The sequence below is a fragment of the Hyla sarda genome, chromosome 9 (assembly GCF_029499605.1).
Source record: "Hyla sarda isolate aHylSar1 chromosome 9, aHylSar1.hap1, whole genome shotgun sequence".
NCBI classification, from domain to species: domain Eukaryota; kingdom Metazoa; phylum Chordata; class Amphibia; order Anura; family Hylidae; genus Hyla; species Hyla sarda.
Window position 1 is genome coordinate 190988407 of NC_079197.1, and position 18755 is coordinate 191007161.

At 42.3% G+C, this 18755-nt stretch overlaps 1 protein-coding gene across 1 annotated transcript in view; it reads right to left on the reverse strand.

Moving 5' to 3' along the window:
• The window catches only part of DIAPH2 (diaphanous related formin 2), a gene marked incomplete in the record, with an annotated part of 1463478 nt that extends 1451962 nt beyond the window's left edge, over positions 1-11516 (reverse strand). The window contains 1 exon segment of the mRNA XM_056540556.1: positions 9774-11516. Within this exon segment, the coding sequence (XP_056396531.1) occupies positions 9774-9887 (114 nt within the window).
• Positions 11517-18755: the final 7239 nt, after the last annotated feature.

Genomic DNA, 18755 nt, shown 5'->3' on the forward strand with positions numbered 1-18755 from the left:
TAACAATCCTCCTCCTCATGTAATCTCCTTACTACTGGGGTGACACACTGTAACAAACCTCCCCATGTAATTTCCTTACTACTGGGGTGACACACTGTAACAAACCCCCTCATGCTGCTGGCTGAGCGAATGGTTTGGATGCTGGTTGTCTCTTTCTTTCAGCAGGCAGATCGGTGCCCCCCATCAGGATGGCGCTCTAGGCAGCTGCCTATTTTGTCTATAGGCAGAGGCGGCCCTGGTCTTAAGGCTTTAGTTTTGCCCTCATAAGAGCACATGGTGTCAGGCTCCTCCCCCTACACATGGTTCACATACTCTCCTCCTGAAATACTCTGTGCTGCTCTCTATCTTCCTCTGCTTTTACAATAATAGATGAATCGCACTGAGCACTGACCTGTGGGGGGCAGTAGTTCTGGGGCAATTACTTTAATACCCCCCCCCCCCCCCTATAATCACCCCCAGATTATTACAGAGTGCCCGGACACCCCAAGATCATGCAGACTCACCATCATGCTGCAGCCGGCGCCCCCTCGTCCGTATGATGCCGCTTACTCTACTGGGCAACTGCACTGGGAATCTCTGATCAACAGACTGGGGCCCCTGGGAGATGATTTGTGGTGAACTCAGCCCCAGATTACAGGGGCCCCGAGGAGCAGAGCAGCAGATTGTGAGTCCGCACAGCGCTCAGGTGATTATACCTGACAAATCTCTGCCACTCCCTGCAAGGAACAACAACTCCCAGCATCCGCAGCATTTCTGCACCAAAAATCACATCAGAAGATTTTGCTGCTACAGATTTTGGTCCAAATTATTTAAAGTAAAAAAAAATATATATTAATTATTGGAGCAAATTTACCTATAATGACCAAAAAATACAACTGTACAAAACACAATCTGACTGATCATTATTTTACTCCAAAAATGAGATTAACGAATGTCAAGTATTTTATGGTGCAAAATGGACTAAAAGAAAATGGGTGTAAAAATAAGTTGTGGACAAAGTTTGGCGCACGACCCGACAGGACGACGTGCCCCCCAGGCTTATTGTTCTGATATTGTGCACACTCAGCATCTCTTGTCATACAGCATCATCTGTTTCATTCCAGCACAGCTTCATCCATGTATTTCAATACTGTAACTGAGTCATGTGATCACCTGACTGACCCACAGAAAATTATACGGACGTGGTTTGTCATGGTTCAGCTGACATTATCACTTATTAGATCCTACCTGGCAGTTCCCAGACTTCTCCCCTTTAGCTCTATCTGTATACTGCTGATATTTCTATGTGATAAGTATATATAGTAGTTATACACCTCCCCTCCAGCTCTATCTGTATACTGCTGCTATCTTCATATGATCAGTATATATAGTAGTCATAAACCTCCCCATTACCTCTATCTGTATACTGCTGCTGCTATCTCTATGGGATCAGGATATATAGTAGTTATACACCCCTCCTTCAGCTCTATCTGTATACTGCTGCTGCTATCTCTATGGGATCAGGATATACAGTAGTTATACCCCTCCCCTCCAGCTCTATCTGTATACTGCTGCTATCTCTATGGGATCAGAATATATAGTAGTTATACATCTTCCCTCCAGCTCTATCTGTATACTGCTGCTATCTCTATGGGATCAGAATATATAATATAGTTATACATCTTCCCTACAGCTCTATTTGTATACTGCTGATATTTCTATGTGATAAGTATATATAGTAGTTATACACCTCCCCTCCAGCTCTATCTGTATACTGCTGCTATCTCTATGGGATCAGAATATATAGTAGTTATACATCTTACCTCCAGCTCTATCTGTATATTGCTGCTATCTCTATGGGATCAGAATATATAATAGTTATACATCTTCCCTCCAGCTCTATCTGTATACTGCTGCTATCTTTATGGGATCAGAATATATAATAATTATACATCTCCCCTCCAGCTCTATCTGTATACTGCTGCTATCTCTATGGGATCAGAATATATAATAATTATACATCTTCCTTCCAGCTCTATCTGTATACTGCTGCTATCTCTATGGGATCAGAATATATAGTAGTTATATACCTCCCCTCCAGCTCTATCTGTATACTGCTGCTATCTTTATGGGATCAGAATATATAGTAGTTATACATCTTCCCTCCAGCTCTATCTGTATACTGCTGCTATCTCTATAGGATCAGAGTATATAGTAGTTATACATTTTCCCTCCAGCTCTATCTGTATACTGCTGCTATCTTTATGGGATCAGAATATATAGTAGTTATACATCTTCCCTCCAGCTCTATCTGTATACTGCTGCTATCTCTATAGGATCAGAGTATATAGTAGTTATACATTTTCCCTCCAGCTCTATCTGTATACTGCTGCTATCTTTATGGGATCAGAATATATAGTAGTTATACATCTTCCCTCCAGCTCTATCTGTATACTGCTGCTATCTCTATGGGATCAGAATATATAGTAGTTATATACCTCCCCTCCAGCTCTATCTGTATACTGCTGCTATCTCTATGGGATCAGAATATATAGTAGTTATACACCTCCCCTCCAGCTCTATCTGTATACTGCTGCTTTCTCTTTGGGATCAGAATATATAGTAGTTATACATCTTCCCTCCAGCTCTATCTGTATACTGCTGCTATCTCTATGGGATCAGAATATATAGTAGTTATACATCTTCCCTCCAGCTTTATCTGTATACTGCTGCTATCTCTATGGGATCAGAATATATAGTAGTTATACACCTCCCCTCCAGCTCTATCTGTATACTGCTGCTTTCTCTTTGGGATCAGTATATATAGTAGTTATACATCTTCCCTCCAGCTCTATCTGTATACTGCTGCTATCTCTATGGGATCAGGATATATAGTAGTCATACATCTTCCCTCCAGCTCTATCTGTATACTGCTGCTATCTCTATGGGATCAGTATATATAGTAGTTATACATCTTCCCTCCAGCTCTATCTGTATACTGCTGCTATCTTTATGGGATCAGAATATATAATAGTTATACATCTTCCCTCCAGCTCTATCTGTATATTGCTGCTATCTCTATGGGATCAGAATATATAATAGTTATACATCTTCCCTCCAGCTCTATCTGTATACTGCTGCTATCTTTATGGGATCAGTATATATATAGTAGTCATACATCTTCCCTCCAGCTCTATCTGTATACTGCTGCTCTTTATGGGATCAGTATATATAGTAGTTATACATCTTCCCTCCAGCTCTATCTGTATACTGCTGCTATCTTTATGGGATCAGAATATATAATAGTTATACATCTTCCCTCCAGCTCTATCTGTATACTGCTGCTATCTCTATGGGATCAGGATATATAGTAGTCATACATCTTCCCTCCAGCTCTATCTGTATACTGCTGCTATCTTTATGGGATCAGTATATATAGTAGTTATACATCTTCCCTCCAGCTCTATCTGTATACTGCTGCTATCTCTATGGGATCAGTATATATAGTAGTCATACATCTTCCCTCCAGCTCTATCTGTATACTGCTGCTATCTCTATGAGATCAGTATATATAGTAGTTATACATCTTCCCTCCAGCTCTATCTGTATACTGCTGCTATCTTTATGGGATCAGAATATATAATAGTTATACATCTTCCCTCCAGCTCTATCTGTATACTGCTGCTATCTCTATGGGATCAGGATATATAGTAGTCATACATCTTCCCTCCAGCTCTATCTGTATACTGCTGCTATCTCTATGGGATCAGTAAATATAGTAGTTATATGTCTTCCCTCCAGCTCTATCTGTATACTGCTGCTATCTCTATGGGATCAGAATATATAGTAGTTATACACCTCCCCTCCAGCTCTATCTGTATACTGCTACTGCTATCTCTATGGGATCAGAATATATAGTAGTTATACACCTCCCCTCCAGCTCTATCTGTATACTGCTGCTTTCTCTATGGGATCAGTATATATAGTAGTTATACATCTTCCCTCCAGCTCTATCTGTATGCTGCTGCTATCTCTATGGGATCAGGATATATAGTAGTCATACATCTTCCCTCCAGCTCTATCTGTATACTGCTGCTATCTTTATGGGATCAGTATATATAGTAGTTATACATCTTCCCTCCAGCTCTATCTGTATACTGCTGCTATCTCTATGGGATCAGGATATATAGTAGTTATACATCTTCCCTCCAGCTCTATCTGTATACTGCTGCTATCTTTATGGGATCAGTATATATAGTAGTTATACATCTCCCCTCCAGCTCTATCTGTATACTGCTGCTATCTCTATGGGATCAGTATATATAGTAGTTATACATCTCCCCTCCAGCTCTATCTGTATACTGCTGCTATCTCTATGGGATCAGGATATATAGTAGTCATACATCTTCCCTCCAGCTCTATCTGTATACTGCTGCTATCTCTATGGGATCAGGATATATAGTAGTCATACATCTTCCCTCCAGCTCTATCTGTATACTGCTGCTATCTTTATGGGATCAGTATATATAGTAGTTATATATTTTCCATGAGGCTTCGCTCACTGAAATCACAACAAAATGGGACTATTTTACAGGGATTTCTCAAATGTCAGTAAAAAGATGTAAAAAAAAATTAAATAAAAAAACCACAAATGTTGTTATAGATCAAATCACCTTCACCTTATGACAATATTTCTCTAAAAATGCACCAAAAATGCACATAATGTGAACCAATACACCCAATACACTTATACGGCTCAGTAGTTTAGGCTTCTGATTGCTTGATTCCAGCCAGGTGATCAGTCTCATTGGGTGAACTGCAGTAATGAGACTCCACCCATCTCTCTGCAAAGCCAGATGATTCATGGGAAATAAAGGCAGCATGAGAGAATAATATAAGGGATGGAATTACAATCAGTATGGCTGAAAACCCCATGCCTGCCACATCAGCTAAAACAGGTAAACACAAGGCATACACAAGAACCTCTACATTATTCTCTAATACAGTGTTTAACAACCAGGGTGCCTCCAGCTGTTGCAAAACTACAACTCCCAGCATGCCCGGACAGCCGAAGGCTGTCCGGGCATGCTGGGAGTTGTAGTTTTGCAACAGCTGGAGGCACCCTGGTTGGGAAACACTGCTCTAATAGGATGCATTCACACTGAGTAATTCAAGAGTAATTTTCTCGCGCAATTCCTCTTGATTTCTCCGCTAGTGACAATTGAACATCTTCCCCTTCCATTGACTTTAATGTATTTTACGCTCTTCCGTTCACACTGCGGAAATTACCCTCGCGGCATTCCTTTCCGCTTGAAGAAAGGACATGTTAATTCTTCATGTGAAATCCGCAAGCAGAACTGCATTGAAGTCAATGGTAAAAATAATTTTCAGGTCTAAAATATTTTGCGCGTAATTCGCGCTGATTTCGAGCGTAATACGCGCGGATAATAAGCGTATTGTAGCGTGAAATGAACGGAATGTACGTGGAAATCAAGCGGAAATAATGCTGAAATCAAGCGATAATCATGGGTGCGAAATCAGCTCAAAATCCGTTCGAAATGCGAGTGTAATTCTCGCGTAATCGGGGCATAATACCTGCAAATTTTGCTCAAATTACGCCAGAATTATGCGCGGAAAATAAAAAAAATATTTTGTACCGAATTTTTATGCTCCAATTCCTTGAACTTTACTCAGTGTGAATTCACCCATACACTGCGCTGCACTATACAAGAAAAATGTCATAAACAAATAATAATGATTAATAATAATAATAATAACGACAACAATAAATAACAACAACAACAATAATAATAATTAATAATAATAACAACAATAATAATAATTAATAATAATAACAACAATAATAATTAATAATAATAATAACAACAACAATAAATAACAACAAAAACAATAATAATAATTAATAATAATAACAACAACAATAAATAACAACAACAATAATAATGATTAATAATAATAACGACAACAATAAATAACAACAACAACAATAATTAATAATAATAATAATAATAACAACAATAAATAACAACAATAATAATAATAATAATTAATAATAACAACAACAACAATAATAATTAATAATAATAAATAATTTTTTGTGACAATATTGTCCAAAATCTGTCTTGTGTGTCTGACCCACCAATTGTGAATCCGAGGGTGTTGCTAAATTCCCCCAATGTATAACTGAAGTGTCAAACTTTACTTTGCTCGTCCGCTCGTCCGCGCCATTGTTGATTTTGAACCCCATTATAGTCAGAGGGTAAATGTGCATGAAATCTGGAGCGTTTTGGGAACATTATCAGACAGTGGACGGGTCAGTGTTGGTTCATTACATGAAAATACTGACGATCCGACACAAAGTAGATCCAAACGGCGCAGAACGTATCGCGGTACAAAACGCCGACGCTTCAGGCAACTAGAAACTTCAAACATAAAAGAAGACGACTCCCAGGCAACTGATCCCAGGAGACTCCGGAATTGTGAAATCATAAGATTTTTACAGCATATTGAGCATTTTTGTAGTTTTTTCTGATATTGTTTATACAAAACATCTAATATTACACAACACTATAGGCATAAATACCGCGCGATACCGCCCTGCGCTCACACCACATTATATCGCTCATATCTCTCTGGGCCAGAAGTGAAAGTGATATGTTATGTAAGGTGCTCAGTACTACAACTCCCAAAATGCATTGCTTTCCCTCAGCTTCTCATCATAGTTCTTCCACCCTAGAGCTGCTGTATTCACTTTCTGTCTGCTCCCCTGCCTGTGGTATAGCTGTAATCACACCCTCATTCTTCCCTAAATGTCACCATAAAGATATATGAGGGAGATTTATCAAAACCAGTGCAGAGAAAAAGTTCATCAGGTGACAACAGCCACCAATCAGATCGCTTCTTTCATTTTTGAAAGGGCCAATCTGATTGGCTGCTGTGGGCAACTGGTCAACTTTTCCTTGGCAAAGGTTTGGCTAAATCTCCCCCATACATGTAAATGAGAGGTAGATGGGGATGTAGACTGCAGGGGCTGGTCAGAGGTGATGACATCACTCAGGGGGCGTGGCTAGATGTCAGAGACAAGATCCGGCCACACCTCCTGAGACAGCAGAGGATGATGGGAGAGAGGGAGGAGGCAGTGAGCCCTTGAGACAACACCACACTGACAATGAGAGGTCTAAACAACTTCCTGTAATGAGAGAGGGAAGAGCCAGGGATCTAGAGACAACACCACACTGACAATTAGAGGGCTACACAACTTCCTGTCAGGAGAGGGGGAAGAGCCAGGGATCTAGAGACAACACCACACTGACAAGAACTACACAACATCCTGTCAATGGGGAACCACACAAAAGGTGAAGTCAGTAAAATGTGTGATAAAACTATTTTAGTGTTTTATGTAAATATCATTTTCTGATAGCGGAATGCCCCTTTAACTGTTTATCTTTACAATGGGTTTGATTTACTCTCTCATATATATATATATATATATATATATATATATATATATATATATATATATATATATATATAACACATATCCTCATGTGTCCTGATATGATGAGTCATTTTTCATTTACATTGGCAAAAATGTGGCACTTTATTGGGTATTTATAGTAAAGTAAAAGGGCAAAAACCAGTAGCATGCCCAGACAGCCAGCGGCCTGCTGCGATTTGTAGTTTTGCAACACCTGGCTGTCTGGGCATGCTGGGAGTTGTAGTTTTAAAACACCTGGCCTTCTGGGCATGCTGGGAGTTGTAGTTTTAAAACACCTGGCTGTCTGGGCATGCTGGGAGTTGTAGTTTTGCAACACATGGCCTTCTGGGCATGCTGGGAGTTGTAGTTTTAAAACACCTGGCCTTCTGGGCATGCTGGGAGTGGTAGTTTTAAAACACCTGGCTGTCTGGGCATGCTGGGAGTTGTAGTTTTGCAGCACATGGCCTTCTGGGCATGCTGGGAGTTGTAGTTTTGCTAAATCTTGAGATCCACAGTTTTGAGAACAGACTGACTAGTCACTGAATGAATTCTTGATACATTTGTAGCCGGTTCATTATTCTACATAATGAAAAAGAAGGAAGAATCCAGCGCAGTCCTCGTGTGATTTCAGGACTTTATTCGGGCACCGACAGTAACAGGATACAAGTAACGCGTTTCAGCCAGGTAACCTAATCTTATTCATACATGAGCAATGCTAGGTTACCCTGCTGAAACGCGTTACTTTTATCCTGTTACTGTCGGTGCCCGAATAAAGTCCTGAAATCACACGAGGACTGCGCTGGATTCTTCCTTCTTTTTCATCTATTTCTGCCGGTGTTTGGTTGCACCTGTCCGGGCGCAGACGCTTGGCGTCACTGGGGTGAGCGGGTGAACTCTGCTGGTCTATTATTCTACATAACGGACCATCCTATAGGATCTGTCCTCACGTTACGGGGGTCACCCTGCACCTCCTATCATGTGCAGAAGATGCTGCAGGGAGAGACCGTTATTGAAAGAGCTTTATTGATCGTTCAGTCATTACATGTCATACAATAAAGAGACCCCCAGGTGCCCGAGTGCTACAGGGAGAGACCCTCCAGGTGCCTGAGCCCAGATGTGACAGTCAGACAGCCGTCTAATGCTCTGTGAGTGTCACCCCTGCTCCCGTACACCCCTCCTATCTATGGTTGGATGAACATCTCCTCCCTCTCCCAGCATCATTAAGAAGAGAAGCCAAAGGGGGTAGACAAGGGGGGACAGAGGAATAAACATGATCACATACTGCCATACTGCCTGCATCTCCGACAAGGGGGGACAGAGGAATAAACATGATCACATACTGCCATACTGCCTGCATCTCCGACAAGGGGGACAGAGGAATAAACATGATCACATACTGCCATACTGCCTGCATCTCCGACAAGGGGGGGACAGAGGAATAAACATGATCACATACTGCCATACTGCCTGCATCTCCGACAAAGGGGGACAGAGGAATAAACATGATCACATACTGCCTGCATCTCCGACAAGGGGGACAGAGGAATAAACATGATCACATACTGCCATACTGCCTGCATCTCCGACAAGGGGGACAGAGGAATAAACATGATCACATACTGCCATACTGCCTGCATCTCCGACAAAGGGGGACAGAGGAATAAACATGATCACATACTGCCATACTGCCTGCATCTCCGACAAAGGGGGACAGAGGAATAAACATGATCACATACTGCCTGCATCTCCGACAAGGGGGACAGAGGAATAAACATGATCACATACTGCCATACTGCCTGCATCTCCGACAAGGGGGACAGAGGAATAAACATGATCACATACTGCCATACTGCCTGCATCTCCAACAAGGGGGGACAGAGGAATAAACATGATCACATACTGCCATACTGCCTGCATCTCCGACAAGGGGGACAGAGGAATAAACATGATCACATACAGTACTGCCTGCATCTCCGACAAGGGGGACAGAGGAATAAACATGATCACATACTGCCTGCATCTCCGACAGGGGGGGACAGAGGAATAAACATGATCACATACTGCCATACTGCCTGCATCTCCAACAAGGGGGGACAGAGGAATAAACATGATCACATACTGCCATACTGCCTGCATCTCCGACAAAGGGGGACAGAGGAATAAACATGATCACATACTGCCATACTGCCTGCATCTCCGACAAAGGGGGCAGCAGCAGCAACAAGCATGAGAAATGTCACCTGGCCATGCCCCCCGCCGCACATTGGAGGCAGGGCACAGGCTCAGGACAACTCACCAGCTTTGGTTTATTTTTGCTGTCGTCTTGGTCGTTGGGTTTCCTTTTCGATTCTTTGGGGTTCTTTCCTGGGGAGTCCTCTCCTCCGGCAGCTGCTTGCTGCTGGTTATCCATTTTTTACCTGCCCCCCCCTCCCCGTCCCGACCACCACAATCGTCTTGTCAAATCCGTGTCACCCAATGCCAGGCGGGTGCGGGGTGGGTGGTATTAGGGGGGTTGATGTGACAGATGCCTAATATCTCTTTATTAATACTGAGTGGTCCCTCCTTAAGGACAGTGTCAGCTCCTTTACAATGTGTCCCCCCGCGGTCCCTACGGTCGCCTCCAGCCTTTATTTGGATTTTCTCCTCTCTTTAGGCTCAGTCTCCCTTTAAGGCGGCAGGGAAGGATTCTTCTCCTCCGAGTGCTCCCTCCCAACCAGGAAATGAATCTCTAGGCTGAACAATCAAGGGCCTATCGAGCAGAGCACCGGAGCCTTGTGGGGCGCAGAACCTTCTCTGCACATCCTGTCTGACAATTCTCTCCCAATTATCGCACTTATCGCCGCCATTCTTCTGCCTCTTCGTTTTGTATTTATTGTTTGTTACCGTTTGATACATTGTTTCCAGGAGGAAAGGATTCTAAATCTTTTGCTGCTGTTTGCAACTGCCTGTTAACCCTTTCCAGGGCTTTAATCATGTTGGTGATCGCCGGTGTTTCCTGACACGTGCCTCCAGCTGTTGCAAAACTACAACTTCCAGCATGCTCAGACAGTCAAAGATCAGTGTTTCCCAACCAGTGTGCCTCCAGCTGTTGCAAAACTCCAAATCCCAGCATGCCCAGACCGCCAAAGACAAGTGTTTTTTCCAACAAGAGTGCCTCCAGCTGTTGCAAAACTGCAACTCCCAGCATGCCCGGACAGCCAAACACTAATGTTTTTTTCCAACAAGAGTGCCTCCAGCTGTTGCAAAACTACAACTCCCAGCATGCCCAGACAGCCATTGGCTGCTGTTACCCACCCAGCAAGTCTCCAACTATTGCCATACTACCACTCCCACCATGCCAAGACTACTAAAGACCAATGTTTCCCAATCAGTGTGCCTCCAACTGTTGCCATACTGCAACTCCCACCATGACATGACAACTAAAGACCTATGTTTCCCAACCAGGGTGCCTCCAGCTGTTGAAAAACTGCAACTCCCAGCATGCCTGGATAGCCAATGACCTGTCTATTCCAAACAAAGTGCCTCCAGCTGTTGCCAATGGCTGTCCAGACCCTTTGCAACAGCTGGGGGCACTCTTGTTCGGTAACACTGGTGTACTCAATGCATGAGCTACAGAATACATTGGCACCAAATAAACAACGCCATCTGGCTATTTTCATGCAACATAATTTTTTATGAAAATTGTGCTAAATTTGGTGAATATGCCGTTTCCATAGACAACGAGAATTGACATGTCAACCAGAATTGAGATTTTCGCAGCAGATTTCCGCCAGTTTCCGCCGTGTGCTCGGTGCAGCAGAATACCATTGAAAACAAGGGGACTCTGCTGCTGCGGAATTTTCCAAGCTGAATTTTCGCCAATCCTCAGAAAATATTCTTCTGCCTCTTTATTTTGTATTTATTGTTTGTTACTGTTTGATACAATGTTTCCAAGGGAAAGGATTGAAAATCGGTTGCAACTGCTTGTTAACCCTTTCCTGGCCCTTAAAGGGGTATTCCAGGCCAAAACTTTTTTTATTTATCAACTGGCTCCGGAAAGTTAAACCGATTTGTAAATTACTTCTATTAAAAAATCTTAATCCTTCCAATAGTTATTAGCTTCTAAAGTTGAGTTGTTGTTTTCTGTCTAACTGCTCTCTGATGACTCACGCCGGGAGCTGTGCAGTTCCTATGGGGATATTCTCCCATCATGCACAGCTCCCGGGACGTGACATCATCATTGAGCAGTTAGACAGAAAACTTCAGAAGCTAATAACTATTGGAAGGATTAAGATTTTTTAATAGAAATAATTTACAAATCTGTTTAACTTTCCGGATCCAGTTGATATATATATATAAAGGTTTTACCTGGAATACCCCTTTAAAGGCAAAGCCACATGTTTGTGAAAGCCACTGTTTCCCCGACCGGTGTACCTCCAGCTGTTGCAAAACTACAACTCCTAGCATGCCCAGACAGGCAACGGCTGGGTAGGGAAACACTGGGGAACTCGATGCACGTGTGTGCGTGCTGCAGAATACATTGGCGCCAAATAAATAACGCCATCATGTCAACTGGAATCAGGTTTTACGCAGCAGATGTTTGTGAACTCCGCCGATTTCCAACCATTGTGCCTCCAGCTGTTGCAAAACAAAAAATATTAGCATGGTCAGACAGCCCTTTGCCGTCCGGGCATGCTGGGAGTTGTATTTTTGCAACAGCTGGAGGCACACTGGTCTGAAAACACTGTTGTGCTCGATACAAATGTGTGTACTACAGAATACATTGGCGCCAAAAAAACAACACTATCAGGCTCTGTTCACATGGCGGAATTAAGTAAAACGTAATAAATACGACGTCCCCATAGACGGCAATGCATTTTCTAGCGGATTCTGCAGAAAGAATCGATAGGTCAACTGGAATCAGGATTTCTGCGGCCGATGTTTACGCCGTGTGCTCGGTGCAGCAGAATCCCACTGAAAAGAAGGGGACTCTGCTGCAACACAAATTCCAAGCTGAATTTTTCTTCTAGATTTCACTCGCAAATCTGCACATTTGTGAACTCCGCTATTTCCCGACCAGTGTGCCTGCAGCTGTCCGGGCATGCTGGACGTTGTAGTTTTGCAATGGCTGGAGGCGCACTGGTTTGGAGGCACTGGTGTCCTCTCTGACGTGTGTTACAGAATACATTGGGACAAGACAGCAGAATGTCCGCCCTGAATATTTAGGAACATGTCATAAATGCGCCGTCTCCTTACACAACAATGCATTTCCAAGCATGTTCCGCAGAAAGAATTCACAGGTGAACTGGAATCTTTAGTTCCGCCGCAGATGTTTCCGCCGTGTGCTCGGTGCAGCAGAATCGCACTGACAAAAGGAATAGGACTCTGCTGCATCGGAATTAACAAGCAGAATTATCCCAGCAGATTACACGTGGGAATTCAATCTCCTGAACGCATTTACCTTTTATTTTGTGAGATATAAGAGGATTCACGTTTACAGAATATGTTCACGTGACGGAATCTCCGAGCAGAATTCTGTGGGAATTGATTTCAATGGGATTCTGCAGCACGGAGCAAAGATATATATTATTTATTATATTATCCTGTAGCCTTATTATCTCTATATTACACTGGACTGCCGCTCTATTATCTCTATATTACACAGGACTGCCGCTCTATTATCTCTATATTACACAGGACTGCGGCTCTATGATCTCTATATTACACAGGACTGCAGCTCTATTATCTCTATATTACACAGAACTGCAGCTCTATGATCTCTATATTACACAGGACTGCAGCTCTATGATCCAGTAGGGAGAAACTAGTGTCCTGCATTGTTCTGTAGGAATTCTGCCCATTTATCCACAAAACAGTCTTCAAATCCTGAACGTTTTCCTCTTCTATGGATCATGATCTTCCAATCCTGAAGGTTCTGTGGGCCTCTTCTATGGATCATGATCTTCCAATCCAGAAGGTTCTGTGGGCCTCTTCTATGGATCATGATCTTCCAATCCAGAAGGTTCTATGGGCCTCTTCTATGAATCATGATCTTCCGATCCTAAAGGTTCTGTGGGCCTCTTCTATGGATCATGATCTTCCAATCCAGAAGGTTCTGTGGGCCTCTTCTATGGATCATGATCTTCCAATCCAGAAGGTTCTGTGGGCCTCTTCTATGGATCATGATCTTCAGCTCTTTTTATGGATTCTTCCTATGTCTGGATTACTTGGGTTATTACCAACATCTGGGGGAACATTTGTGTCAATAGCGTCTGGAAATATATTCAGTGAGAAGAATGGTGATGTGTTCAATACTTATTTCACCTGCTTTAGTTGATATAATGTCTGAATGAGACAACAGCTGATGGGTGATGAATATGAGGCCCGGATCTTCCCGACAGCAATGATTGATGGGGGGGATGTGGATTCACTTCCCTTGTATTGTATAGGGATCTCAAGAGCAGAAAACAATACAATGAGCCGTCACCAAATGTCACCGATACAACCACATCCTGCACCAATGGCTGAGGGAAGGGGGGGATGATTTGGAGCAGGGAACGACAGTGACCAGGAGCGCAGACCGAACAGATCATGCAGAAAATCATTGTGTGGTGTCCCCGCAGACCTGTCAGAGCCCATGTGACCCCTGTCCACCGCTGGAAGTGTCTGCAATGGGCATCAGAACTGGAGCAATGGAAGCGGGGGTAACAACACAGGTTTATGGGGTCTGGGCCTCAGGGTAACAACACAGGTCTATGGTGTCTGGGCCTCAGGGGTCACATCACAGGTCTATGGAGTCTGGGCCTCGGGATAAAAACACAGGTCTATGGAGTCTGGGCCTCAGGGTAACAACAAAGGTCTATGGAGTCTGGGCCTCAGGGTAACAACACAGGTCTATGGAGTCTTGGCCTCGGGCTAACAACACAGGTCTATGGATTCTGCACCTCGGGCTAACAACACAGGTCTATGGAGTCTGGGCCTCAGGGTAACAACACAGGTCTATGGAGTCTGGGCCTCAGGGGTTACATCACAGGTCTATGGAATCTGGGTCTCGGGGTAACAACACAGGTCTATGGAGTTTGGACCTCAGGGTAACATCACAGGTCTATTGAGTCTGGGCCTCGGGCTAACAACACAGGTCTATGGAGTCTGGGCCTCGGGCTAACAACACAGGTCTATGGAGTCTGGGCCTCGGGGTAACAACACAGGTCTATGGAGTCTGGGCCTCGGGGTATCAACACAGGTCTATGGAGTCTGGGCCTCGGGGGTAACAACACAGGTCTATGGAGTCTAGGCCTCAGGGGTTACATCACAGGTCTATGGAATCTGGGTCTCGGGGTAACAACACAGGTCTATGGAGTTTGGACCTCAGGGTAACATCACAGGTCTATTGAGTCTGGGCCTCGGGCTAACAACACAGGTCTATGGAGTCTGGGCCTCGGGCTAACATCACAGGTCTATTGAGTCTGGGCCTCGGGGTAACAACACAGGTCTATGGAGTCTGGGCCTCGGGGTAACAACACAGGTCTATGGAGTCTGGGCCTCGGGGTATCAACACAGGTCTATGGAGTCTGGGCCTCGGGGGTAACAACACAGGTCTATGGAGTCTGGGCCTCGGGGTAACAACACAGGTCTATGGAGTCTGGGCCTCAGGGTAACAACACAGGTCTATGGAGTCTGGGCCTCGGGGTAACAACACAGGTCTATGAAGTCTGGGACTCGGGGTAACAACACAGGTCTATGGAGTCTGGGCCTCGGGGTCACATCACAGGTCTATGGAGTCTGGGCCTCAGGTCACATCGCAGGTCTATGGAGTCTGGGCCTCGGGGTAACATCACAGGTCTATGGAGTCTGGGCCTCAGGGTAACTACACAGGTCTATGGAGTCTGGGCCTCAGGGTCACATCACAGGTCTATGGAGTCTGGGCCTCAGGGTAACATCACAGGTCTATGGAGTCTGGGTCTCAGGGTCACATCACAGGTCTATGGGGTCTGTGCCTCGGGGTCACATCACAGGTCTATGGAGTCTGGGCCTCGGGGTCACATCACAGGTCTATGGAGTCTGGGCCTCGGGGTCACATCACAGGTCTATGGAGTCTGGGCCTCGGGGTCACATCACAGGTCTATGGAGTCTGGGCCTCAGGGTCACATCACAGGTCTATGGGGTCTGGGCCTCAGGGTCACATAACAGGTCTATGGGGTCTGTGCCTCGGGGTCACATCACAGGTCTATGTGGTCTGGGCCTCAGGGTCACATCACAGGTCTATGGAGTCTGGGTCTCAGGGTCACATCACAGGTCTATGGGGTCTGGGCCTCAGGGTCACATCACAGGTCTATGGAGTCTGGGCCTCAGGGTCACATCACAGATCTATGGAGTCTGGGCCTCAGGGTCACATCACAGATCTATGGAGTCTGGGTCTCAGGGTCACATCACAGGTCTATGGGGTCTGGGCCTCAGGGTCACATCACAGGTCTATGGAGTCTGGGCCTCAGGGTCACATCACAGATCTATGGAGTCTGGGCCTCAGAGGTGCTAACACATTAGCAGACATTTTTTTTATATGTAGTGGTCAAATATTTACAGAATGGGACAAAAAGTCACAGAATTTGCACAAAGCCAACAATCTAGGCGCATGTCTGCACCACCTCAGACTAGATGTGAAGGAAACAATACAATACTGTGGTCCTGCTACAACATTAGTGCTGGGAACTGCTCTTCATGCCTACAATGTCCTGTATGGAAGGGGCCCTCCAGAGGGAAACATGTCAGATCATCCGGTGCCAGAAAGTTATACAGATGTGTAAATTACTTCTATGTAAAAATCTTAATCCTTCCAGTACTTATCAGCTGCTGTATGCTCAACAGGAAGTTGTGTAGTCTTTCCAGTCTGACCACAGTGCTCTCTGCTGACACCTTTGTCCATGTCAGGAACTGTCCAGAGCAGAAGCAAATCCCCTTAGCAAACCTCTCCTGCTCTGGACAGTTCCTCTCCTGCTCTGGACAGTTCTAATCTCCTAGGCCACCAAACAAGACAATACCTTAAAGGGGTACTCTGGTGAAAATGATGATGATGATGATGATGATTATTATTATTATTATTATTATTATTATTACTATTATATTTTTATTATATTATTACTATTATTATATTATTATTAATATTATTATTATATTACTATTATGTTATTATTATATTATTACATTATTATTATTATTTATATTATTATTATTATTATTATTATTATTATTATTATTATTATTATTATTATTATTATTATTATATTTTTATTATATTATTACTATTATTATATTATTATTAATATTATTATTATATTACTATTATGTTATTATTACATTATTATTATTTATATTATTATTATTATATTAGTATTATATTTTTATTATATTATTATATTATTATTAATATTATTATTATATTACTATTATGTTATTATTATATTATTACATTATTATTATTATTTATTATTATTATTATTATTATTATTATTATTATTATTATTATTATATTTTTATTATGTTATTACTATTATTATATTATTATTAATATTATTATTATATTACTATTATGTTATTATTATATTATTACATTATTATTATTTATATTATTATTATTATATTACTATTATATTTTTATTATATTATTATATTATTATTAATATTATTATTATATTACTATTATGTTATTATTATATTATTACTATTTATATTATTATTATTATATTATTACTATTATTATATTATTATTATTTTACTATTATGTTATTATTATATTATTACTATTTATATTATTATTATTATATTATTACTATTATTATATTATTATTATTATTATTATTTATATTATTATTATTATTATTATTATTATTAATAATACATATTTAGAATTGTGTGTAATACTAATACTAATGACTTTGCCTTAGCTCTGCCCGTGTGTTATTTTATTATTATAATTATGTCTTGTCTTGTGTCCATTTCACGTTCGGAAAAATTCTTCTTCAAAACACGTCCCGCGGCGTAACGCCAACCGCAGCTGTGTCTGAGGTCTCCGCTCTGCCCTCAGGTTCAGACATATCTTCGGCCGTTCTTTCACTTTCCGTTCCCTGAGGAATATTTTGCTGCAGAAAGGTGTCGGATGTTTTCTACCATTGTTCATACGGGTGAAAATTGGGGCGGAATGTCAGCACAGAATATTCCGCACCGACATTCCGCTGCTGCAGACTATTCCTGATTTCAAAAGGATTCCGCTACACTGTTGATATTGTGGAATGTCCGCTGCAGAAAATCCCCAGTATGAACAGTGCAGCACAATCCCGTTAAAATTCCGATTCCGGAGTCCGCAAAAAGAATAAACATGTCTGTTTTTTTTGCAGATTTCCCTCGGGGGCACCCGCTGGATTATTGGAATGTCCAAACATTCCGCACATTTTACGCCATGTGAACTCGGCCTTATAGGTGTGAAGACGAGGAAAGGGAAACGTTCGCTCTGACTCCCACAGACAGGTCTTGTGCGGCGTGAGGTGAAGGTTTCACAGGTGATGCGTAACGGCGACAAATTTATCATTACTCTTGCGACATTTTGATACATTTTTTTACTCCTAAGATGCAGTTTTTGCATTTTTTTTCCCCCAAAAAATTTATGGGTTTTATTTTTGTCATTTTTTTTTTTTTCCTGCAATTTTATCATGACAAATGATTCAAGTCATGTGATTCTTCAATAGGATTTCTTATTGAAGAAAAGCGCCAATACTATTAAACCCTCATGGCGTTTTTGATGGCGTTCTCCTGCTCCGAAATAACTTTTATGGGAGAGAAACACCAATAATTCCGCCTAAAAAACACCACAGTCTCAAAACTGCGACGAGCCCTAAACCACACAAAAATGTCTAAGACGAGTGAAAAAAAAAATAAAAAAAAACGCCAAAGGAAAAAAAACGCCAAAGTGGATTTGGCGTTTCATAATTCCCTCTTGATGTGTAACACAGAACGCATTAGGCTGTTGTGTTGTTTGTTTTGGATATATATATATATTTTTGTTGCTTTTATTTTTTTGTTTGTTTTGGGCGGAGGGTGTAAAATAAATAAATAAATAAATAATAAAATATTCTCTGCCAACGCGAGATCCAGTTTAGAGTACGGGCCGTGATACGCAAGTAAAAGGTGTAACTCTGCTCTGATCAATGTAATAGACCAGTGTTTCCAAACCAGGGTGCCTCCAGCTGTTGCAAAACTGCAACTCCCAGCATGCCTGGACACCAAAACACCAGGGTATTCCAACCAG